The sequence below is a fragment of the Thamnophis elegans genome, chromosome 13 (genome assembly GCF_009769535.1).
Source record: "Thamnophis elegans isolate rThaEle1 chromosome 13, rThaEle1.pri, whole genome shotgun sequence".
NCBI classification, from domain to species: domain Eukaryota; kingdom Metazoa; phylum Chordata; class Lepidosauria; order Squamata; family Colubridae; genus Thamnophis; species Thamnophis elegans.
Genome location: NC_045553.1, coordinates 707,226 through 732,476, shown reverse-complemented (window position 1 = coordinate 732,476; position 25,251 = coordinate 707,226). Strand labels below are relative to the sequence as shown.

The 25,251-nt window shown below is 51.1% G+C and overlaps 1 protein-coding gene across 1 annotated transcript; it reads right to left on the bottom strand.

The window, feature by feature from the left end:
- Positions 1 to 4,902: 4,902 nt before the first annotated feature.
- SSH1 (slingshot protein phosphatase 1) lies at positions 4,903 to 14,912 on the bottom strand. Its single transcript, XM_032229182.1, is given in 13 exon segments — positions 4,903 to 6,947; positions 7,172 to 7,658; positions 9,052 to 9,252; positions 9,997 to 10,143; positions 11,096 to 11,142; positions 11,228 to 11,275; positions 11,277 to 11,357; positions 11,454 to 11,546; positions 12,635 to 12,831; positions 13,083 to 13,147; positions 13,967 to 14,035; positions 14,148 to 14,269; positions 14,855 to 14,912. Coding segments are annotated over 12 exon segments (2,688 nt in total). The 5' UTR covers positions 14,228 to 14,269; positions 14,855 to 14,912; the 3' UTR covers positions 4,903 to 5,774.
- Between the last annotated feature and the right edge of the window lie 10,339 nt (positions 14,913 to 25,251).

Here is a 25,251-nt window from a genome sequence, read left to right as displayed (position 1 = left end):
TCCTCTCTGGCAAGTGGGGCCGTTCTGCAGCTTCCATGCTCGGCAGGAGCTGGAAACCCCCCCTGGCCAAACTCCTGTGCAGAGGAAACCCGAACAAGATCTCTGCCCCGTAGCCAGTCCGTCAAGTTTGCATTTTATAAGAAGCATGCAGGGAAAGGCATGCAGATTTTTAAAAGGCCGGTTATGCCTACAGAAGATTAGCCTAACCGAAAACCATGGCGTCCAACAGTGGGAGAAGAAACGGGTGTTTTAAAAGGAAAAGTACGAGAGGTTTTTTCCCACCTGAGCAGAAGCAGCCGCCTCCCACGTCTCGGCTGCCGAGGGTTCGTGCTGGAGAACTGCAGATTCCAAAGCTCCCTGCCGCCTGCCCTTCCCGAAGAAAAAGGGTGGCCAGCAGCTTTTTCTGGTAACTCCCAGCAAACCTGCCTTTTTGGGCCCCAGCAATGACGCTTCACGCCCTTCTTTTGCATTCATTTATGGTCAAGAGAGGCTCCGGTCATCCCCTGCTTCAGGAAGGGCACCAGCGAGAAAAAAGCAGATTGGCCCACCTTCACTGGGAAGGTCTCCCTGCCCCATCCCGTCTCCTCCGTAACACCCGGCCTGGTTCCCAGCTTGCTGAAGGGAAAAACAGAAGAGGCTTTGGAGGGGCTGCGCATCCCATCTACAGGGCTGGGGTATGTCATTGTTGCAAGGAGGGTTGTGACACGCCAGGCGTTGCGAAAGTAAACACAGCGGCCATCCCCACCCATCTCGTTCGGGCACGCCACTCGGCTTGGCGTTGGGCGGCCTCTTGCTAATAATAAATAAACTCCTGCAAATCTCTCTCTTGCCCGAGGTGTGTTTTAAATAAGATCTGGGTTTATATGCAGCCAGAGGTTTGGGGAAAAACTGGACACTTTCAGTTAAATAAGGAGGAAGCATCTCGCGGCAGGCTAGCCGGAGGACGGAGGCACCACTTCGCTTTTTGCCTTTTAAGGCTTGTTAGGTGTGAGTTCACTTGACACTCTTCGGAGACTCTGCTAGGCATCCCAGCCAGCTGTGCCAAGGTCTCACACCAGCCTCTGGGGAGGGGAGGGAAGGAGGGAGAAAAAGGTCCATCTTCTGCTTCGGCCACCCCCATCTGTGCCAGCTGCCCCTGTTCTGCTTTTATGGTCACAAGCAGGGCTGGCCAGTAAAGGTGACAGGGGCTGTCCTGGGTCCGATTCAGCATCCCAGCAGAAAACGGCAGCATCCAGACCTTTAGTTTAGTTTAGTTTCACTTTATTTGCCAAAGGATGGAGGAGAGATTTTAGGAAGATAAGAGCAAAGCAAAAAAAAAGGGGGGTTTAAAAAATCCAGCTGTTTCTCTCTCTCTCTCCCTCCCACCCATCTCCATCTGCTGGGCTATTTAGCCTGGATCCTTATCCTTCCTCAAGAGCAGAGACCAAAGTTGGTCTGGTGGACGGAAGGCATCTCAGTCCATCTCCGGAGGCTAAATCTCGTCCCAAAGACGCCAGAAAAGGCCGTGGGAGATCCTTAGCAGGAGTGTGCGTGTTTTTTTCTGGAGCTGCAAGACTTTTTTTTGGGGGGGGGGGTGCGGATGTGTGTGCCTCCAGATGAATTCCACAGGGGGAAAATTCTTCCCTTGCCGACCAGCCAATGGTGGGGTTTCCTTTAATTTCTGATTGTTGTCTGGCTTAACCATAGCAACCTTCATAACAGGATATAAACATCTGACGTCCTTGCCTTCCACACACACACACACAAAACCATACACAGCTGGCCAAAGCTGGAACATGAGGCCTCCCCAGTCTCGGGATGCCTTCTCCTAACAGCAAAGGGGAAAATGTGTTTCTTCGTCAACAGGAGGAAGGAAAAACGAAGTGGGAGACGCAGAAGCTCAGCTACCTTCTGCCGAGGTTGCTTTGAGGATTTCAAAAAGGGATGCGATTTTTTGGTTCTCTCGCTTATATGGGAGGAAGGGGTAGAAGAGAGGCATGACTCAGACTTCGGCTAAGGGCTACAGATTCATTTCCAGACCAATGGGTGGGGAGTTAGAGGTGCAATTTATCGAAGGGACTGAAACGGGAGTCTTTCTAACAAGGCATCTTCCATGGTGGGAAAAACCCTGCTGTCTACAAGACTCCTGGAGCAGTGTTTCTCAACCTTGGCCACTTGAAGATGTCCGGACTTCAACTCCCAGAATTCCCCAGCCAGCATTCGCGTATAAACAATTCAGTGTCTAGGACAGTGTTTCTCAACCTTGGCAACTTGAAGATGTCCGGACTTCAACTCCCAGAATTCCCCAGCAAGCATTCACGTATAAACAATTCAGTGTCTAGGACAGTGTTTCTCAACCTTGGCCACTTGAAGATGTCCGGACTTCAACTCCCAGAATTCCCCAGCCAGCATTCGCGTATAAACAATTCAGTGTCTAGGACAGTGTTTCTCAACCTTGGCAACTTGAAGATGTCCGGACTTCAACTCCCAGAATTCCCCAGCAAGCATTCACGTATAAACAATTCAGTGTCTAGGACAGTGTTTCTCAACCTTGGCCACTTGAAGATGTCCGGACTTCAACTCCCAGAATTCCCCAGCCAGCATTCGCGTATAAACAATTCAGTGTCTAGGACAGTGTTTCTCAACCTTGGCAACTTGAAGATGTCCGGACTTCAACTCCCAGAATTCCCCAGCCAGCATTCGAATGCTGGCTGGGGAATTCTGGGAGTTGAAGTCCGGACATCTTCAAGTGGCCAAGGTTGAGAAACACTGCTCCAGGAGGTCTCGTGGCTGTTAGTTCTCCTACAGGGTCCCAGGGTGACCATGCCATGACGTAGAGCAAGGCTCAACCAAACTTGACTACTTTTAAGAGTTGCGGACTTCAACTCCCAGAATTCTCCTTGTTGTTGGTAGGATGGAGCGCAAGGAAAACTTTGGCTCCAACAATGTTATTCCGCTAAGATAAACACCAAGCGTTCCTTTCCCTCCCACACGAGATTCCAAGCAATCTGGGAAACTCATCGGAAAGAGAAAACAAACACCGACTGGAGCCCTTTAAAGGCAAAATTTGGTGAGATTTCTAGGGGAGGTGTCTCCCTCCATCTCCAAAATGGGGGAAAAAGCTGATTTATCTCTAAAGTCAAACCTATTGGATTAAAAATAAAAACTCCAGTGATTTACAGATACAAAGAGTGCTAGTTGCTATTTCTGGCTCCACACAATTCAAGGTAAACCCGTGATATGTCCAGCATTTATGGATGGCTGTGCTGCTGATGGAGGTGATACAAGTTGGGTCAACCTCCTTTAAATGCAATTTATGTTTCCTCGGGCCCGACTCAGAGCACAATCAATACCGGACTAAACATTCAGTAACAATTATTTTGTCCTTTCTTTTAAAAAATCAGTTCGAAGTAGCCTTTGGCTGTAATCGGTTTTAGCATTTGGTCCCCCACCTGTCAAATCAGCGTCAAGAGACTCCAGCAAAATCCATCTCTTTCTGCAGCCCTGTGGAATCTGCCTTTCATTTTATGTTTTATTTTTTTTTAGTGCCCGTTTACAAACAACTGGCAGGAAATTGAGGCTGCGTAATTAATCCAACTATTGTGTGATGTGCGGAGAGAATCTGCTTGACCTGATTTTAATAACACCCCAAAACCTTTTCTGACAGCTTCTTCTCCATGAGCAAAATTGAGTCTTCCATAAATCTGCCGCCCTTCATATGTGTTGGGCTGCCGAGGTCTCTGCTTACGTTTCCTTTGGATAAACGGCAATAGTTCTCAACCTTGGCAACTTTAAGACGTGGACTTCAACTCCCAGAATTCCCCAGCCAACTTGCGTTGATGGGTGTAGTAGTCCAATATCTAGAGGTGGCAGATAAGAGCAAATCCATAGGATGGGTAAAAAAACACCACGAGACACAGAGTTATATTGACAAACACAAGAAGTTAAACAGAATAAACCTTCCACACAGATATATACAGTATTTGTAAACTGTAGGCAAGGCACTCTTATCCATTAAAAAAATCGCCAATGTTTGGGAAAACACACAAGCTACCATTTTATGCCCCAAACTTCTCAAACTTCGGGGACGAGGGAATCCGATTCCTGAGCTAGCATGCTCGGTATTCAATATTTTCTTGTGGCTCTCGCAATACACCAATAAGAGGAAGAGTGGGAAACAGAGGAGAGAAGAAAGATAGAAAGAGAGGGATAGGAGAGAGGGTAAGGGGGGAGATGAAGAGGATAAGGAGGAGTGGAATGAAGAGAGAGGAGAAGGAGAAAGGAAGGGGAAGTAGAGTAGGAAAGGAGGATGGAGGGAAAAAAGGAGGAAGGAGAGAGGTAAAAGAAAGAGGTGTATGGAGAGCAGAAGAGCTAATAATGGGTTTTTATCTTTCTGGGTGTTGATGACAAGAGGAACTGATGTAATTACTACTTAATACAATAGGATATTGACTATGTAATAGTATACATGTGATTGTATGTTATGAAAATGGAAAATAAAAATGTATATTTTAATATTTCCTTGTGGCTCAAACACCTCTGTGTTTTGAAGGATAATGTGGAGTGGAGTTAAAGTACATAGGATGTCACTGTTCATTAAATAGGACAACAATCTTCCAGGGGTTAAAAAAAACATTGGGGAATGAAATGTAGGGGAAGTTTTGCCCCATGCAATCAATTCTTCAAAGGTAATTATCTGGGAAAGGAGAGGAATTGAACCTGAAAGTTTATACACCAGTCAGGTGTCTCAGAACCCAAGGATGACAAAATTATTTATGTCATTGCAGTTAAATGTCTCTGACATTTCTGGACAATTTCTTTTGACTACAGCTTCTAACAACAACAGACATTCAGGAAAACAGGCCTTCACCTGAGGTTCAAACTATGCTATTTGGGTTTAAAGGTAATAAACATGCCGTATTCTGATTTATCAACAAAAGTGTTTAATGCCCCAGGAAACATACATTACTGGTCCTACCTCACTAGGTAACACTACAGTGACATTTACAGCTTTCAACTGATCGGGAGAAATAGTAAACATCTCCCACATGTAACAGGTACAGCAGAAGGGAGGGAGATTCAGGGGGCTCCCACCCAACAACAACCCCCCCCCCCAAAAAAACAAAACTATCAAGTGTGGAGGGAAAACAAACAGCCTTGCCAGCCACTGGTCAGTTCAGACGGGGGGCCCCTGGCTGGTAGATTCAGTCCAGCGATGGCTTAGCAAAAAATGCTTTCTGCTGGAAAAACTCTTCTGCCATTCCAGGTGTGTTGAGGGAGCCATGGGACCACCAGGGCGATAATCCTATTCACCCAGGGACGATTCTTTTCCTTAGAAAAAAATCTGTTTCGGGGGGAGGTTTTGAAAAATCTTAAACTACATACACACGCAGAGGTGACTGCCTATCTATTTATCTACGTAGATCTGAAAACTGGAGGTAGCATTCGTGTCCCCTTTGGGCCCCTGCATGGGGGGACTCTTAAAGGAGGAAGCCTAACGCTTGGCTTGGCCTTCAAAGCAAAATCTCTGGGTTCTTTTAATCTTTTTTGGCATGTAAGGAAGGATGGCACTGCCCAATCGAAGTCCAGAAGAGGCCCTGAGGGAGGCACAAGGGCCCTGAGCCTTCTCCTTGAGCGGGTCCCCTTCTCAGGTGCCACTGCTCTCTTACCCCTGTGCTTGAAGGGCCACCTGAGAAGCGGAAGGCAACTCTCTCTTCTTTTCGGGACAGGATAAAATTGCATCGAGTACAGACGAAACTAAAAGGAACCATTAAAAGAACAGCCCCACAAGGGTGTCAGCTTTTCCCCATCTTCTTCCAGGAAAGGAGGTTGCAAAGGATGGGAGACTCGCCCAGCGTGGCCTCCCTCGGATGGGCCAAGAGCGACAGGTCCACCTCTCCCGCCAGGTCCTCGGAGGCCAGGTCGAGGCTGCCCAGCTTGGCAAGAGAGTTGGAGCGCTTCAGCGGAGAGGAGATGGTCAAGCCGGCCAGCCGCAGCCGGGTTTCGATCTCCTGCGTCCGCTGTTTCACCAGCCCGGGCTTCCCATGGACGCTGTGGATGCTGTCGCTGCTGGAGCTGCGTGTTAGGTTGGAGCTCCTGGAGGAAGACGGGGTGTAGGAGATGGTCTTCAGGAAGTCCTTTGTGAAGGTGCTGCTGTGGTCCACCTTGGAGGGGGCGGGCGTGGAGGTCTTCTGGGAGGCTCCGGAAGCAAGAAGCGTCTTCAGGAGCTTCTCGGAGACATCTTGAGAGGAGGGCTGCAGTTGGCCCTCAACCACCACCATCTCCTCCTGGGGATCCTCTTCCAATATGGTCACAACGTCGGCGGGGCCTCCAGAAGACTCCTTGCCCTGCCCGGCTGGGTCGGGTGGCAGGGCCTTGAGGCGCTCCAGCTCCTTGGTGTGCTTGCGGACTAAACCCGCTTTCTGGAGCTGAAGAAGAGACTCCTGGTGTTGCATCAGGTAGCTGTTTGCGGTTGGCCTCTCCAGATCTTTGCTGAAGAGCAAGTATTTCAGGTCCTTGGTCTGCCGAGCATCTTTTCGTGGAAAAGGATCTTGCTTGAAGAGGGGGCTTCTCTCACAGAGAGAATGCCTGGAGTCCAGCGAGGCAGCCGCTGGGCTTTTAGGGGCCTCCCTGGGCTTTTCAGAAGGGCCGCAGGGCCAGCCTGGAGCCGGCTGATCGGGACCGACGTCCTGGGCCGCCGCGTTCATCCCCACCACCATCGGGAGCGAACTGTCGGCTTTCGGTCCCTGGGATTCCTCCAGAGGCGCCTTGCGGAGGGCCTGCTCCAGAAAGGCTGGGAAGGAGGGCTGGGTGCAGACGGTGGCAGGGTGGCAAGGGGCCTCGGCTGGCAGGAGCTCCGGGGAGTCCCTGAAGGCTTCGGGAGGGGAGCCACCCAAGGGATACAGGCAGTCGGTGCAAGACTTGTAGTGGGGCTTGACTTTGTGGAGGATCCCAAACAGGGCATCATGCTGGAAAGGAGAAAAGAGAGGAGGGAAGGAAGGAGAAGGACCTTCTCAAAGAGCTCCGGAGGAGGCCACACGGTTACCCAGCCAGGTGGGATGGGCCCTCTGGACCAGGAGGAACCCAAAATAAGCCTTGGTGGTCGAGAGGGGGACCAAACCCTGGGGCCCCGTGAAGCCCCCCCCCCCCCCGGTCCCAAAGCAGACCCGGCCGGCCTCAGTCCTGCCCTTACTTCAAAGTCATCCGGGCAGCTCCTCTTACTGTTGTTGTTATTCAGGTTCTCGCAGTTGTGCCTGCCCTCCCCGTCCAGCGACCGCCGCTTCCATCGCTCAGGCGGCTTCTCCTCCTCCCTCGGCTGGCCGGCCTCGGGCTTTGGGGGGCTCTCGGTGTCTGCAGTGCTGGGCGGCTCGGCCTGCCCCTCCACCTCCGGCTCTCCTGCCTGCACCTGCCCCAGCAGGTTCTCCTCCAGACTGGACTCTGCCTCCAGGTCCCCCACCCGGGGGACTGGCAAGGAGTCGGAGAGGCGCCGCAGGCAGTAATGGAGGCCCACCAACTCCAGGGGCATCCGGCGGTCTGCGCAGAGAGGCGGGCCGGGAGGTCCCAGGTCCGCATCCTCCAGGCTGCCAAGCAGGAAATCATTGGGCCCGGCGGAGCTCTCCGAAGTGGGGGGGAAGCCGCCCCCCGCCTGCTGTTTCCAGAGCTTGTTGTGGCGCTGCTTGCTAGATGGGGAGAAACAGAGGGGGAGAAATGCCCAGGGGGGGCTCAGAGCAGTTGGGGAATTCAAATGCTTTTACTACCGGTTCTGTGGGCGCGTGACCCGTCAAAACCGCGGTCCACTAAAGCGCGCCCGATCAAAGCGCGTACGTGACGTCATCAGCAGCGCGACAAATGAAATTAAAAATAAATTAAATTAAAATTAAAATAAAATTAAAGCAAGCCGATTCACATAAAGGTAAGGGTTAGGTTTAGCGTTAGGTTAAGGGTTAGGCTTAGGGTTATGTTTGGGGGGGTTAGGTTTAGATTTACGCGTTAATTTTAAGTTTACCGCTCACAGCGTGCCGTTTTCGTCGCGCTGTGATGACGTCACGTACGCGCTTTCGTCGAGCGCGCTTTAGTCTACCGCGGATTTGTGGTAGAACCCTGTGGGCGTGGCTTGGTGGGCGTGGCAGGGGAAGGATACTGCAAAATCCCCGTTCCCTCCCCCCACTCTGGGGCCAGCCAGAGACGGCATTTGCCGGTTCTCCGAACGACTCAAGATTTCCGCTACCGGTTCTCCAGAAGCTGTCAGAACCTGCTGGATTTCACCCCTGGCTCAGGGAGAGTCTCCATCATCCAGCTCAAAGGCAACAGGACCTCCTTTGAAAACATTCCACTTCCCATCCAAGAAGCTTCTTCGGTTTTCAAAGGGAAGTTTAAAAAAAAACACAAGAAAGTCAAGTTGCCTTTTGGGGAAAAACACCTTTGGGACTCAAAGGGGCTCTGGATTCAGATGGCCAGCTCAGCGGCTGCGAGCATCAGGGGCAAAAACACGCAGGGAGGAAAGGGGCCTGTGGGAATGGCCTTGGGAGGCAGGAGGAAGGACACCAGACTAGGCCGCGGGGCGGATAAGAAGCAGCTAAGACCACAGCAGGGGTGGAGGCGAGAGAGGAGAAAGTCATCCTTCTCTCGGAGTCCGTTTCTGAGCTCAGGAACCCAACTTCCAAAGCAGGCGTGACCCGTCAAAAGCGCGAACGTCATAAGCGCGCCGACAACACTGCGGCACTAAAACCGTGATGTCAAAAGCGCGCTGACAACAGCGCGCCGACAACAGCGCGCCGACAGAAGCGCGATTTAATTTAAGGTAAGATTTATAGTTAGGTTTAGGGTTAGGTTTAGGGGTAGGTTTAGGGTTATGTTACAGCGCGCTTCTGTCGGCGCGCTTTTGTCGGCGCGCTTTAGGGCTAATTAGTTGCTCATTCGTCGCACGGTTTTGTCACCGCGCTTTAGACACCGCGGTTTAGTCAGGCGCGCTTTTGTTGTGCGCGCATTTGTGGTGGAACCCAAAGCAGGAGGCTAAGGGGCAGTGTGGACCCACCTTTCCCCTGTCCTGCCCCCCAAGGAGATCCACCTTACCTGGCATCCAGTATGCCCTGGTATTCCAGCAGCTGCCTCATGAACCCAGCGTTGGGCCGAGCGATGCTGCGCTTCTGCTTGACGTAATTGTAGGCCTTCTCCAAGGACCATCCAAACTCCTTCATGGCGTAGGCGATGACCGTGGAGGCCGAGCGGCTCACGCCCATCTTGCAGTGGACTAGGCACTTGGAGTGGTTCTTCCTGGAAGAGAAGAGGGATTAGGAGGGGTCAGGAGCCCCCTCAAGCCCCCCCCCAATGCCCTATTTGAGGTCTCCCCTCCCCTGGGCAAAGGCTGCATGAGGAGGCTTTGGTGAAGCCCTCAAGATGTTGCACAAGATTGAAGATTACAACTTAATATAAATATGTGCATTATTAGTATAACTATGTAAATTTGTCAAAATGTAACAAATATGATTATCAACGTTTTATGTGTAGTAAAAGGAATATGTAGAATTTGATTGGCATGAAAAAAACATATTGAACAAGATAATAATGAAGGATCATAATTCAACAAAACATGTGTATTATTATTATTATTAGAATTACATAACTTGTCAAATATAACTAAGATGAACATTGTTTTAAAATGTGATTAGAAAGGGGATTTTTTTTAAAATAACAGTGGCATAACTAAAAATTAGAAAGGGGAATAACGGAAGATTATAATTCAATATAGATTTGTGTATTACTATTAGAATTATGTAAGTTTGTTAAACATAACAAATATGATTACTGGTATTCTATCTGTAGTAAAAGGAATGATATCAAGAATACGGAGATTGGCATAAATTAACCAGCGCCTAATTAACCAGACTCAGCTTAGCTTTGCAACTGTTCGTTTGTAATTAGTAAAAGTACACTTGATTTCAATTCAAATGGAGTCGAGTGGTTTCCTTCCTGATTACTGAGTGAAGTTGATGCTGACAGTGGCTTCTGGAAGGGCACCTGGCTTTGTTGATGAAGTGATAGGCCTCGTTCCAGTGGGCGAGGAGGTCGGTCGTCTCTTCGTCATAGACGCGGATGTTGTGGTAGGCAAACAACCCCGGGAAGAAGTTGTCGATTTCCCTGGTGACGTTTAAAATGTAGTCCACGCTGGAAGCAGAGGGAGCAGCAGAGGGAGGGGAGAAACGGTGGCGTCTCCGTGAGAAAGAAGGAGCCATTAATAAATCAATACCACTCAGTTGCTGCTTGCATCCAAACGCCTACATTGCTGCCCATCTTAGAAACCAGACAGAGCAAGAAAATAGACTCTCGGCCGCCCTCAAAAAGTTAAAAAACTGTATCTAAAACAATTGAGGAGGAGGAGGTTGGTTTATGCTGGCTACAGAAACCTAACCTCACACATCGGATTGTGCTTCCTCTCGTCCCCCGTCTCCACTTGTGTGAATCAGGAGGGTGTCTGGCCGAGGGATTTCCATAGTCGTTTTAATGTGTTAATGGTCTTTCTAGTTCTTATGGTTTTAAATGGTTTTTCAGATTTTAATTGTAATAGATGTTGCTGAATTGTGAGTCGCTAGGGGTGAAATTCAGCCGGTTCTGGAGAACCGGTGGCGGAAATTTTGAGTGGTTCGGAGAACCGGCAAATGCCACCTCTGGCTGGCCCCAGGAGTGGGGGAGGGAATGGGCATCTTGCAGTATCCTTCCCTTGCCACGCCCACCAAGCCACACCCACCGAACCGGTAGCAAAAAAAAATTGAATTTCACTATTTGTTGAGAGTTGACCAGAGTCGTTTGCTGAGATGGGCAGCTATAGAAATCCAATAAAGGCATAATCATCCTCTCCCTCTCCGGATCTGCCCCTCCCCACCCCAATCGAAGTCCATCTCTTTGCCCTTTGCCATTTCTGGCCCGATGTTCTCCACCTGTGGAGCTTCTGCTGTTGAGGAGGTTCAGACGTCCATCGCGCAGGAGGGGAAAAAGTGTATGAATTCCACCCTCTGCAACACACCAGGGGCTTGGCCTCCCTTTGGCCTCCACAAGCCCCCTGCAGGCCACTTGCCAGAGACCCCTGAAGTCAACAAAGTTGGGGGGGGGGAGAACTCACCCTGAGCCTCGAAGCTCCTCCAGGTTTGAGGCGTTCCATTCAGACCCCTGGAAGAATCACAGCAGCAGAGTCAAGCGATGGTGCTGGGCGGGGGGGGGGGGGGAGGGAGGCTGTAATGAGGGGGGGGCTTACCAAGTAGAGGTGGTCGAAGATGAGGGAGGGCTTGTCCATCTGACCCAAGGATGAGCAGCATCTCATTGTCGATGAATTCCTTGAACTCATTCAAATTGCAGCTCATCTGCTTCTCCAGCTGGTTCCGGATCTGCCGAGAGAGGGAAGGGAACTCAACTCAGGGGACAGGCTGAGGGAGGACAGCTTTGGTGAAGGAAGCCCCCAGCCCTCGTCCTCTTGGGTTTACTTCTTTGGAAGTCACGTTCTCCAGATCTTTGCTCATCATGATGCTCCGGAGCTGGGCCTTGATCAGCCGTTCTGCCTCTCTCGCTCGGTGGGCCGGAAGGGAGGCAGGAAGAAAGGAAGGCCGAGTTGTGGTGGCTGCAAATCCAGACAGCCACCTTACCACAAAGCATTCCCAGAATTCTCCAGAAGAACAGAAAGCTGGGACAAATGGTGAGCCTCTGCCTCCCCTTCTTGCTGAAGGTATGTGTCAGCTTCTGCTTTGCTGTTGCTTCAGCTGCCATCTGAAACGGGGAGGGAGGGTTGGTATTTGGGAGGGGTTATTCGATGTGCTGGAGGAATGTTCTAGGATGTACCAGATGGTTGGATTGCGCATGCGTGAGTGCTTCCCGCCTGGACTAACGGCCCTCGACATTCCATCTCATGATGTCTTTTGAAGTTATCTCACACCTGACATTTGAGGACTTATGATTGGCCTGAGGCTATGATCCCAAGGGGTGGGGAATGGACTATTCTATATATCAATCGCTTTCGCGCCTAATTAAGCAGACTTCGCTTCGCAACTGCTCGCTAACCATTTGTAATTAGTAAAGTACTTTTGATTTCCACCACATGGAATCTCTTAGTCTTTCTTTCCTAATTATATAATGGAGGGATGCTGACAGTATGGGAGCAGAAGCAGTTGGGATTCCTCAGAGTAGCATCCCAAATTTAACCAGAAGCGAGTCAAGGAAGGGAACTTCTGAAGGACTGAGCAAGGATGGTTAAGAGACCCACAACCAAGCCTGTAGAAGCCCCTGGTTCTCTCCAACACAACACAACCTCTGGTATGCCTGTGTGGCCACACATACATAACCTATGCTCCGAATAAAGAGTAGGGATGGGTCTTAGAGGGTGGCAGCTATGGATGAGCCTCGGCCAATAAAGCCAACCCCAAATCCTCCGTCTGCCTGCCTGAACATCTCAGCCCCTGTTTGAAGAAGCGGGTTGGTGATGCTCAGGATGCTGACTCAACCTCAAGGCCTCCTAGAGGACCCAGAGAGAGATGCTCCGCAATGCCCTTTCTGTGTTCCTCCTCCTTTCACTTTGGAGTGAGGTGAGGAAGGACGCCACTTTCTCAAAGGCGAGAGGGGACAACCCTTTGCCCAGAAGGTCACGGCAAGGGAAGTACGGGGAGGGACCCACTTGTCCATGTAGAGAGCAGGCGAGTCGGGGCGTGGAGACTCCAGGTCTTGCATGGCGTTTCCACTCGTTGAGGCAACTCTGCTCGGAGGCGATGCAGCTCTCGTAGTAGGTGGCCCAGACAAGCGCCATCCCCCCCGGGAAGTAGTTGTGCCTCCGAGCCATCTCACAAGCTTTGTGGAGGATCTGCAAGGCAGACCTATGAGGGGAGGAGACCCAAAGAGAGATTGCTCGGCACCCCGAACAGGAGGAGGTCCAGCCAAGCAGGCAGAGAGGAGGACCGCGGCTGAATCAACAGGCGCAAGTGGAGGAATCCGATGACCGCCGCAAGGCTGAAAGAGCGGGTGAGGCCAGCCACGGACCGCCTGGGGCCCTGCAGCGGCCACTGAAAAGCGGCTTCAGCCTCTGCAGGGGGAGGAGGAGGAGGAGAGGGGAGAAGGGAGTGGCTCACACATGGCTTGCACCGAGACGGGTTTGAAGATGTGGGTCTTGCCCGCCGTGCTGACGCTGAACCCGCTATCAAAGAGAGACAAAAATCAATACAGGCCAGGGTGTGGGCTCTTCCCACGCAAACACACTGCAGCCCTTCCAACGTGGGCGACAATTTGATATCAAACCGCAATGGAGGGGCCTGGGAGGGCAATAAAACTCTGCCCCCCGAACCTTAGCAGGTGTATCTGTCCCAGAGCAGAAGGGCCCCCCGACGCCATAGATTGGACTCCTTGGCATGGCTTTACATTTTAAAAAGGTGACAACAGAATCATAGAGTTGAAAGGCAGCGTGCAGGTTCCAACTTCCTGCTAGACAGGCAGGAGACCCTCCACTCTTCAAGGCAAGGGGTTGTCCGGCCTCTTCTTCAAAGCCTCCAGGGATGGAGCCTCCACAACCTCTGGAACGAAGCTGTTTTCCCACTGGTTAATTGTTCTCACCGTTATGAAAGTTCCTCCTTCATTCCAGGTGGCTCCTCTCCTTCCATTGTCTCTTGTCCTGCCTTCTGCTGCTTCGGAGGACAGGCTGACCCCCTTCTCGTCTTTATCACAGCCCCTCAAAATATTGCAGTGCTGCTGCCATGCTCCCCCAAACTAGGCCCACCCATTCCTGTAACTGTTCTTCGTGTGTTTAGCCTCCAGACCCTTAATCATCTTTGTTGCTCTACTGGAGATTGGGCAGGTGAGAGATGGGGCCTCCAACCACATGAGGTTTAGAGAGCGGAACTCAGCAATTATCTGCACAAGGGGCCACCTTGTCCCCCTCCAGGAAGTGTTCACAACAGACACACACACACACCAGCTTCGCCATCTCCTGCCAGCCCCCCCAGATCCTCCCATTTCTTACCCGTCTCCATCCAGGTGGATCTTCGTATCGCTCCACAGACGTAACACCATCCCAATGGTACAACTCTGGCTGTCGGGAGAGAGAGGGACGGGAGGTCCAGGGCTGCTGGTTGGGCAGAATTGTGGGGGAGGGAGCCAGCCCTGTTCTTCCAAGGATTCCCCAGGGCTTCACCCCTCCTCACCTCTCCTTGCTGGAAAAGTCCACGCCCAGGAGAATGTTCTCCTCGGTGTCTTGGCGCCCAGTGCTGTAGACGACCACCATGTACCTCACGCGATCGCTCCAGGCACTTTCTAAGCGCACGGCCTAAAAACCAGCAAGGCAGTTCTCAGCATTCACCCCTTGGGACAAATCACTCTTTAGCTACGTATTAGTTTAGCTAGGGATGTTTCTGGCAAGACAAAAAGAAGAGGGTTTAATTCAATTTTCTCCAACCCACCTGGTGCCCTCTAAATATACGTGGACCGCAGCTCACACTGTCTTCCAGCGGCACAAGGCAGGGACGGGCAGCTGGGAATTATGGAGTTCTAATCTGATGCCCCCGGAGGGGACCAGGCTGCCCTTCTTCAGATCTAGAGAGAAGGTCTCAGTAAAGGGAGAAGAAGGGCCAGATCCGCTATCTAAGTGATGTTCTTGAGATCTTCAAGCAGGAACGTCAGCGAGCCATGCTTTGATTTCCGGAGACCAAGGACACTCACAACCAACCATTGAGGAGGAACGATGGTTGGGGATACCCTGCTTCCAATGCTACTTTGACGACAGGAGTAGCTTTTCTCTTCATAGATCTACTCTAGGCTCCCAAGCAACTCCTTTCGCGAAGGTTTGATCTACTGGGACTAGAGCACTGCTGTATGGGGCAAGACCAAGACAAGGATTGGCAAGTCCTCTTACCAACTTGATTCTGTCTCGCAGCGAAGGAGGTTGATCATCACCTGGAGGTGCTGCGGCAAATCCCCTGCGGATGCACAGGTAGCAAATCGTCAGGTGCGTCTCCTAGGACCCGTTTTCCAGCCAGCTCTCCCTCCTCCATCCACCCTTGGTCATTGGCATAGCCCCCTGTGACACCGTTTCTCAACCCTGGCAAGGTGGATGGACTTCTGGGAATTCTGGGAGTTGGAAGTCCACACATCTTAAAGTTGTCTGACGTTGATGACCTACCATGAATCTCAGGAAAAGTCATAAAGCTATCTCGCTTTTGCTGTCTTATCTCTCTATCTATGAATCTATCTATCATCTATCTATCATCTATCTATCTATCTATGTATCTAATCTATCTATCTATCTATCTATCTATCTATCTATATCTATCTATGTATCTATCTATCTATCTATGTATCTATCTATGTATCTATCTATCTATCTATCTATCTATGAATCTATCTATCTATCTATCTATCTATCTATCTATCTATCTATCTATCTATGAATCTATCTATCTATATGTATGTATGTATGTATGTATGTATGTATGTATCTATCTATCTATCTATCTATGAATATCTCTCTCTCTCTCTCTCTCTCTCTCTCTCTCTCTCTCTCTGTAATTAATTATTAAGTAATTACATCAATTCATCTTACCATCAACTACCAAAAACCCCCCAGTTATTGGCTCTCTGCTCTCCATACACCATATTTATCCAACACTTTCTTCCCCTCTCTCCTCCCCCTTTCTAAATCCTTTCTTCCCTCCATCATTTTCTACTCTACTTCCCCTTCCTTTCTCCTTCTCCTCTCTCTTCATTCCACTCCTCCTTATCCTCTCATCTTCCCCCCTTACCTTCTCTCCTATCCCTCTCTTCCTATCTTTCTTCTCTCCTCTGCTTCCCACTCTTCCTCTCTCCTATCCCTCTCTTCTCATCTTTCTTCTCCCTTCTGTTTCCCACTCTTCCTCTCATTGGTGTATTTCAGCTTCTGAAATCTTTTCTTATCTTCCCAACTTGATGTCCTACAGAGGGCACCAGTTGGAGGAAGTCTACTTTTGGCCCTAACTAGCTTGTCTGGCCCCACCTTGAAATCTGATTTGGAACTGTCCCCCCAGGCACATCCCCAAGAGGTCTCTGGAATTAGCCATTCCCAAACAGTCACACTTCCACCTCGCCCTCCAGGGAGGAAGGCCCACCACGAGGGAGGCTCCATCTGGGCGCATTCTCAGAGAGCTCATTTGGGACCCTCTGTAGACCCGAGCGAGAGAACCTTCTTCCAGGAAGGAACTGCCCAGCCGAACTGGACGCTGAACCTGTGACACTGGATCCCATCTTCCGATCTCCTCCTTCCCCTGGGCAGGACCCAGGGGAAACCAATCAACGCCCGCTGGTTCCCGGGGTGCCCGCCCTCACTTACCGCCTGTCTCCTCCGCACCGGCTCTTCCTAAGCCGTTCTACACAAGGTACCTGGATGAGGCCAGGAGGACGTTACCTGCATGTTTGTGAGGATGGAGGAGGCTCCGGGGAGGCCCTTGAGGACTGTTTCCTTGCTGCAGGAATAACGCAGCTCCTTTGACCATAAAAAAGCTCTCGCTTAAGCTGGAAGACAAAGAGGCAGAGAAGCAGGTCAGGCGGGGGGAGGCATGGAGGCAGGGCGGACAGGCTGACTCCTGTGGGGCAACGTGAAGCTTTCTGGGAAGAAAAAGGGGCCTTGAAGTTCAACTCAGTCTTGGGGCCTCCAAAGACAAGGTCGTTTCTTGGAAACAATGCGTGGTTGGTGCCTTTCTCTGAAAGAGCCGTGGTGGCACAGTGGTTAGGGTGCAGTACTGCAAGCCACTTCAGCTGACTGCTATCTGCAGTTCGGCGGTTCTAATCTCACCGGCTCAAGGTTGACTCAGCCTTCCATCCTTCCGAGGTGGGTAAAATGAGGACCCGGATTGTTGGGGGCAATATGCTGACTCTGTAAACCGCTTAGAGAGGGCTGGAAGCCCTATGAAGCGGTATATAAGTCTAAATGCTATTGCTATCTATCTATCTATCTATCTATCTATCTATCTATCTATCTATCTATCTATCTATCTATCGGATTGTTGGGGGCAATATGCTGACTCTGTAAACCACTTAGAGAGGGCTGAAAGCCCTATGAAGCGGTATATAAGTCCAACTGCTATTGCTATTGCTATTGCTATTGCTATTGCTATTGCTATTGCTATTGCTATCTATCTATCTATCTATCTATCTATCTATCTATCTATCTATCTATCTATCTATCTATCTATCTATATAAGTCCAACTGCTATTGTTTTTATTGGATTCCCAGTCTAGTCTATTCTTGTTGACAGTCTCCCTTCCAAGTACTAACCGGGCAAATCCCTGCTTAGCTTTCTCCACGAGCACCCTACATCTAGACTGGCCAGGTGGAACCAGGTAATGACACCAACTAAGTGGAAAGAGAGTGGACTGCACGAGATGCGATCCTTGCTCCGGCTTGCGCCAATCACAGGCACCACAAACCAAGGACAGATTGACTTCTCACTTATTTTTTTTCCAGTTTAAAGGCTACAAAACCAGTAAACGGTCACGTGACCTCCGAATGAAGTAAGTTTTCCTTCTTCTCCCTCGTCATGGAAAGGAAGGACCCCCTGCTCGCCCCTCCCTTGGTCCCAGAGCCGGTGGCTCATCCTGTCAGCGGTTCTGGTAACGTTAGGACACCATTAGTGGCACCAAAGGATAGCGCCCGGTCCCTTCCACACACTGGAGGCCTTGTTCCTCAAGCCAAAAGCCAGTGGCACCAAGCCAAGCTTTAAGTGAATGACTTAAGTGCTTGTCAAAGAGGGAGGAGGAGGAGGAGGCTTCTCTGCTAGCAAACGGTTTTCAGAAAGGCGTCTGGGTTCCCGTCAGAAGCGGACAGTGTAATTTTCCATCGGGGTTAGATGTCGGTCTGCTCCGAGAAGCGTTTGGGAGGAAAAAGATGAGAACCTTCAAACAGAAATGCGTAATAACTCTGGGTTTATCCAATTCCACAAGGGAAATTACGTACCAATATGATTATATATATATTTTTAAAGTTTGTCCGTCTCAGCACGTGCGGCTCCATCTTCCGTGGGGATTTATAAAGAGCCTTTGGTCTGGGCTCCGAGGCGGGGAGAAGTGGATCCAACCTGGAGAATTCCCTAGAACTGGGGTCTCCAACCTTGTGGACTTCCAAATCTTAGAATTCCCCAGCAGCAACGCTGGGAGTTGAAGTCCACAAGTCTTAAAGTGCCAAGGTTGGAGACCCCTGTGCTAGAAACATCTCCCAAACCAACTTCTCAGCCAGGATTTGATGGGAGTGGGCTTCTTCGGTCTGTGTTTCTAAGGCTGCCCCCAGAAAAACTGCAGGCGAGTGAACCATTCTGCCTTTTGAAGGTTAGATAAACACCGTTTCAGGCCAGGACAGGAAACCTAATGACGACTGATAGCAACGAAGAATAATTTGGAGGATATTTGTCCAATTCTTTACAGCAAGGGGGTCCAAGCTTAGCAACTTCTTAAGAGTTGAGAACTTTAACTCCCAGAATCCCAGCCAACCTGAGTGTCAGGATTTTTCACTTTCATTCAAATATGGTCGGTCTCTTTTTCTCTCTTCCTCCTTCCTCCCTTCTCTTTCTCTCCCTCCCACCCACCTCTCCTTACCTCTTTCTTCTTCCCCTACCTCTCCTCCACATCTCACCTTATTTTCCTCTTTTCTTTTCTCCCTCCCTTCCTTCTCTACTTCCTTCCTTCCTCCTCTCCTTCCCTTCTTCCTTCCCTTCCTTCTCCCCTACTTCTACCCTCTTTCTTTTCCTTCCCACCCTCCCTCCAGAGGGTAGGAGTAGGGGAGAGGGAAGGGAGGGAAGAAGGGGAAGGAGAGGAGGAAGGAAGGAAGTAGAGAAGGAAGGGAGGGAGAAAATAAAAGAAAGAGAAAATAAGATGAGATGTGGAGGAGAGGTAGGGGAAGAAGAAAGAGGTCGTAAGAGGTGGGTGGGAGGGAGAGAAAGAGAAGGAGAGAGAGAAAAGAGAGGGTAGGAAGGAGAAGAAAGAGGGTAGGAATAGGAAGAGGCAAGGGAAGGAAGAAGGGGACGGAGGAAGGAAAGGAAGTAGAGAAGGAAGGGAGGGAGAAAAGAAAAGAAAGAGAAAATAAGGTGGTCTCATAGCAGGTGCGAAGGCTGGTAAACAGAGCATTTCAAACTATACCTTATAACCTTTCAAATGGAATAATAATAATATAAGAATGGCAAAGAAAAAGAATAATTATGTGAATGTTATATCTATAATCTGTATGTAAGAGAATAAATGACAGTAAAATATAAAACATAATATAGGTAAATAATACTTGATCATAAGTAGCTAAGTTTAAATAAATAATAAATGTACATAAAAATGGATAACGAATAAGGAGATTATGAACGCAAGATAGAAATGTATAGTAGGGAAAACACTAACTGCAAAGAAACCGATTCGGAACTGCGGTATGATATACGATGGAACTTCTTGTTCCTGTGTGTTTTTAAGTCATGTGTTTGTTTTTTGTTGATGTGTTATGTGTATAAAAACAACAACAATCAAATATGGTCGGTCTGCCATCTTTGGAGCCCAATTTAGCAATAAGTCTATTTTGCAGAGAAAGAACCAAGACAAAATGCGCAATTTGCCCATGAAACATTCGGATACCATAGTACTGTACTAGAAAGGAGGATCTCACACTCACTTGAGACCCAGAAAGGGTCTCACCCACCCTCCACCCACCCACCCACCCCAGGAGCTGGTACTCCCACCTGACAACGTGACTGGCTGAATCGGCGCCAGATCCCATCAAGACGGCATTTCCCCCGGAGAACAAAACCCCTCACAAGGCTGGCAGCTAATTGACCAAGCCTTGTATCGGATTAAGAGTCCTGAACATCAAATGTCCAGCGAGACTTGATCCGCAGCCCCAGGCTGGGAATGGACATTGGGGTCAACGTCCAATGGGTGACACTGATGGGAAGTCCAAGAAAACAGGCAAAAGAAAACACTGTGAAGTCAGAAAGGACACCTTTCCCGACATTTCCTGCCATTCAGAGAACAACGGCACACAATTCCTGTTTATGATCCAAGGGAGAGGTATGACTAACTGCCCGTAATCTGACCACGGCACCATCAGGCTCAAGTGAGATCATCCCACAGCCATCCACGCAACCGAAGAAAAGCCCCCTCCCCACAGCTTCTTCGGTGGCCAAGGACTCAACCCATCGGACAAAGGACTTCTTAGCAACAAGAAATGTAAGAAAAGGGGCATCACTCGCCGTCCGTCCTTCAGGGGTGACCTCAGCAATCAACCACAACGTCCTCTCCACAACTTGAGCCCCATCAAGAGAAAAAAACCATCCCACCCAAATATGCTTTGTACCTCGGCCGGTTGGTAAGCAGCAGCCTAACTCAACCGTATCCGCAGCTGAATTCCCACAGCTCAGTTGGAGCAACACGGCTGAGGAGCCTTCGTGGGACAACACGGCTCGCCCACCAAGAATGAAGCCTCCAGACCTTCTGAAGGCCTAGCAAAGCTGCAGGAGCAGGAAGGAGGCGCATACGTACGGCCTGGGATGGGGTTTCCTTAAGCAGCCGAAACATCGTGTGGCCCCAAAGGACAGGCAGAAGGTAGCAAAGCCAGAAAGGTTCATAACCAAGTCTTCATTGCATGGAGCTTCTCGACATTCCTGGGTGGGGATGGAAAAGACCAAGCGCTCCTCTGGGCGGAGGAGGAGGAGGGAGGGCTCTCCACGTCTCTTGGGAATGGGGGACTTTTATGGAGCCCCGCCCCCCCTTCCCACCACATCTTCTTGGCCCCAAACAAGCGCCTGCCCTCCTCCACCCCGATGAAAGTGGGCTTTCACAAGGAAAGGGGGAACCGAGCGATGCTCCCTTCCCCTCCCACAGCCTCGGCTCCCTGCGCAGCTCCGTGAAGCTGCTTCCTCAGCAGGACAGATTCCCTGGGCTGCCCTTGGGAGAGTCACGGGGGGTCAGCCCGAGAGACGAAGGGCTGGCATTCCTCATCACCCACCTCGGGCCCTGCAGGAGGGGATCCTGGGAGAGGTAGGCCATCCCTGGGCGACCTGATTAGGCTCCAATTTCAGTGGGCAGCATTTGAGAGGCAGGCACGTGGAGAGGAGGCAGCTTGGAGACCACCTATCCTACGAGGCTTTTCCATGGGGACTTCCTGGGCCCTTACACAGGCAAGGAGGATGGCAGTTGTTGCCCCAGTATACTGGAAGGGCAGAGGGGTGAAATCTGGGTCAGAACTCACTACGCTTCAATCAAAAGGTTAGTAATGCCACTTACCTCCCAATGACCAACAAGATCGCACAGGTTGGGCCCTCCGGGTGCCGTCAACCGGACAATGCCGGCTGGCGACTCCCGGGGGAGGGCCTTCTCTGTTGCTGCGCCGGCCCTGTGGAACGAACTACCCTCAGAGATCCGGACCCTTCCCCACTCTCCCGGCCTTCCGTAAAGCCGTCAAGACCTGGCTGTTCCGGCAGGCTAGGGCTGTTGATTGATATCCAGCCCCGCCTAGATGGAATGGGTGATGTGAATTTACTACTGTATTTTTTATTTCTATTTTTTAAATTTAAATGTTTCTTGTCTGTTGTGAGCCGCCCGGAGTCCCCTGGGAGTGGGCGGCATACAAATTCTAATAAACTTGAAACTTGAAACCTTCATTTTAAATGCTGGTCTGGGAGGAGAAAGTGAGACCCCCTCACCCCCAAAGCAGGTTTTCCTCCTCCCATAGATGGACATCTATGAAAGCATTCGGGAAGAGAATGGAAAACGGGGCACCCAAAGTGTTCTGGTACCCTCTGAAGTACTCACACGCCTCAGGAGCAGCCAATGAGTTCAGAACAGAACAGAATAACGGACTGGTTCTACTCCTCTCAATGCATTTCAGACTAATATGGAGATGAGCAAAGTCCTCTCCTGTCCCTCAACGTTTTGGAGAGAAGCTCCAAGCCCTGGAGAGCGCTCAGGACCTCTGCCCCAGCCGAGGGAAGCAAGGGGAAGCCGTATCTAACTGGAGCCGCAGAAGGAAATGGGAGCCATGGGAATGGAACGCAGGGCTGGCTCTCAAAGGCTTATTATGGCAGGTGTTGATTGAGTCTCTGCTTCTTTCAGAAAAGTTGGGGGGTTCTCAGGTTGAGGGTGGGGGGGGGAGGCCACATTCTGTACAGCCCTCCCCCAGGTTTCCAGGACCCTGCTCGTTAGGGGCTCCTCGACAGCCCTGCCCTCAACTTTCAGCGCCGAGACCCTTGCGAGTTTTCAGGCCTTGAGACCTTCCAAATTCTACATTCCCAAAGGAAAAAAAAAAGCAGAGCGTCTTCAACGTGGCATTTCTAAGACTCAAGATCTCTCTCAGCACCACCTTCAACCTTAGGAAGGTCCTTCTCTTGGCCGCTCCCTTTCCGGGGCTCCCCCTGCAAAGGCTCTGGCACAAGCCAGTCAATCCATAAGGAAGAGTTGATCCATGGCCCCCCCATGAAGAACTCCACCCTGTTCAGAAGCGCCCTGCCAAGGGCCACTGCTCAGAGAGACCTGCTCGGCTCTTCCAGAAGCGATTCAACGGGCTCCAGGAATTATGGTAGCTCTGAGAAGGTCCAAACTTTGGCTGGCTGTCCAAAGATGCGTGACCCCGATAAAAGCGCTAACGTCATAAGCGCGCCGACAACACCGCGGCGCTAAAACCGCGATGTCAAAAGCGCGCCGACAACACGCGCCAACAACAGCACGCCGACAGAAGCGCGATTTAATTTAAGGTAAGGTTTAGGGTTAGGTTTAGGGTTAGGTTTAGGGGTAGGTTTAGGGTTACGTTACAGCGCGCTTCTGTCGGCGCGCTTTTGTCAGCGCGCTCTAGGGCTTATTCGTCGCTCATTCATCGCACGGTTTTGTCACCGCGCTTTAGACACCGCGGTTTAGTCAGGCGCGCTTTTGTTGTGCGTGCATTTGTGGTGGAACCCAAAGATGAGGGACCCTGAAGAGGAGCAGAGCGGTTGGCTCTCCTGGAGGCCCTGTTGGTCCCCGGGGGAAGCCCAACCCCCACCGTGCCGCTTGGCCGAATGGCCCGGACCGGAGGGCTGAAGGGGGAGAGAGAGCTGTGGGGCTGGAGAGCTTCCCTGGCTGCCCGTGGCTGCAGAGCTGCACCAACAAAAGCTCTTTGTGAGGGGCCATTGTGTGGCTGGCGAGGCGTGGGCCGCCTTTGCTGCCAGAAATTCCAAGCCGCCTTTCCAGAGACCACGGGTCACTCGCACGGCTGATGCAAAAGTCTCTTTCGGGGTAAGGTTTTGGGGGGGCGGACGGGGGGGGAGGAAGAGAGAAGAAATCTCTTGAGGGACCCCCAAATGTCTCGGCAGAAAGAAGCGGGGCGGTTGAGGCAGGCCTCGGGGTCTTGGTATCCACTTTACCCCCATTGCAAGCCTCGTGGGGTCAGGCCTGCTGTTGGGACCGGTCCAGGGGACGGGCGAAGTGGGTGGGGAGGGGGGATTAATCCCCCATTTCCCATCGTGCAACGGGCTTGGGAGAAACACAAAGGAGGTTGTTTTCCAGGAGGGTCATTGCAATGCAAGTAAGGACCCCGATTTAAGGGAAGGAGGGCCCAATGCCTCCCCCCCAGCCACCCTCGCGATAAAAGCCTTGCCGATAATGAATGCGAGCAGGAGGGGAGGGCCAGCCTTCCCCCCCCCCCGCTCCCTAGCAGAGGCCGTGCCCTGAAATATGAACACGAGAGTGCTGACACCACCACCCCCAGTTATGCAGTTATGCCTCTGCAGGTGAAGTGTCCTGGGGGCATCAGCACCTGATTCCAAGGCCCAGCCTGAATCTCTAGAGACCCCAATGGCCTGGAATTGGGAGACCTCTCCCCTCCCAATGGGACCATTAGCAGAGTTTGCCCTGGATGATGGGTGCTGGAGTGGCCCATATGAAGCCCCGTTCAGCATCAGAGGGCTCACTTCCTAAGCACCGATATTTGCCTTTAGCATCCTTGGGGACAGGTGTTTCTGCCTTACCTGCACTGGCTGGCTGGTCCAGCACCCAAGGGAAACCACCCCCCTCCCCTGCCAAGCCCAGACGAGGAGATCTGGGGGAGCAGCTGACCCCCCCCCCCTGTCCATCCGACTGGGCCCTTCGCAGCTGATCTACCCCCTGCTACAATCAGATTAAACTCTGGCTGAAAACAGGATGCAGACCGGAGAATTCGCCCAGCGAGATCAACCAGGAGAGGAAGCCCCCATATTGTTTAGGAAATTAGATTCAGCCTCGGGGGGGAGGGGGGCACAGCATTAACTCTTTGGAAGGCAAGGGCAGGCCGGGCTTCCCAACGGCTGTGGGGGTGGGAGGAAGGAAGGAGGGCCTTCCACCAGGGTCTGCTGGACATCCATCGAGGGGGCACCCGGAGGCCCTGGATGGCCACTGCAGAGGCTCCAGTTGGGGTTCCACCACAAAACCGCGGTAGACTAAAGCGCGCTTGACGAAAGCGCGTACGTGACGTCATCACAGCGCGACGAAAACAGCACGCTCGTGAGCGGTAAATTTAAATTAAAGCGAAAACCTTACCCCTAATCCCCCAAACCTAGCCCTAAACCTAACCCTAAACCTAACCCTAAACCAACCCTTAACCTAACGCTAAACCTAACCCTAAACCTAACCCTAAACCTAACCCTTAACCTAACCCTAAACCTAACCCTAACGCTTAACCTAACCCTAAACCTAACCCTAACGCTTTAAAGTAACCCTAAACCAAAACCTAACCCTAAACCTACCCTAAACCTAACCCTTACCTTTATGTGAATCGGCTTGCTTTAATTTAATTTTAATTTAATTTATTTTTTAATTTTATTTGTCGCGCTGCTGATGACGTCACGTACGCGCTTTAATCAGGCGCGCTTTAGTGGACTGCGGTTTTTGACGGGTCACGCCAGTGGTCCTTGCCCGGTGGATGAAGCCAGCGAGGGGGACCCTGCTGGAGGGGGAAGCTGCGGACTCTGCCCCACCAGTTCAAAAACAGGATGCTGACTCACATCCTGGCCAGGTCGCAGGATTGCGGCTTCACCACAACGAGGAGGCACCTTGGTGGGTCATGGGGGGGGGGGAACGGTGGCCTGGGAACCAGCTGGCAACTCAGATAGGGGGCTTGTGGGCTTCCTGCAGGGAAACCCTCGGAACAGGGGACGAAACGTGGGCAGGAAAGGCTCAGGGCCCCGGATGGCCGCAAACAGCCCCCAGCAAAACTCTTTTTGCAGTTTAACTTTTGGCTTCTGAGGGCGTCCATGGACCGTATTTTAATCCTGCTTCCTGCATGGTTTTACTCCCTCTCGAGGG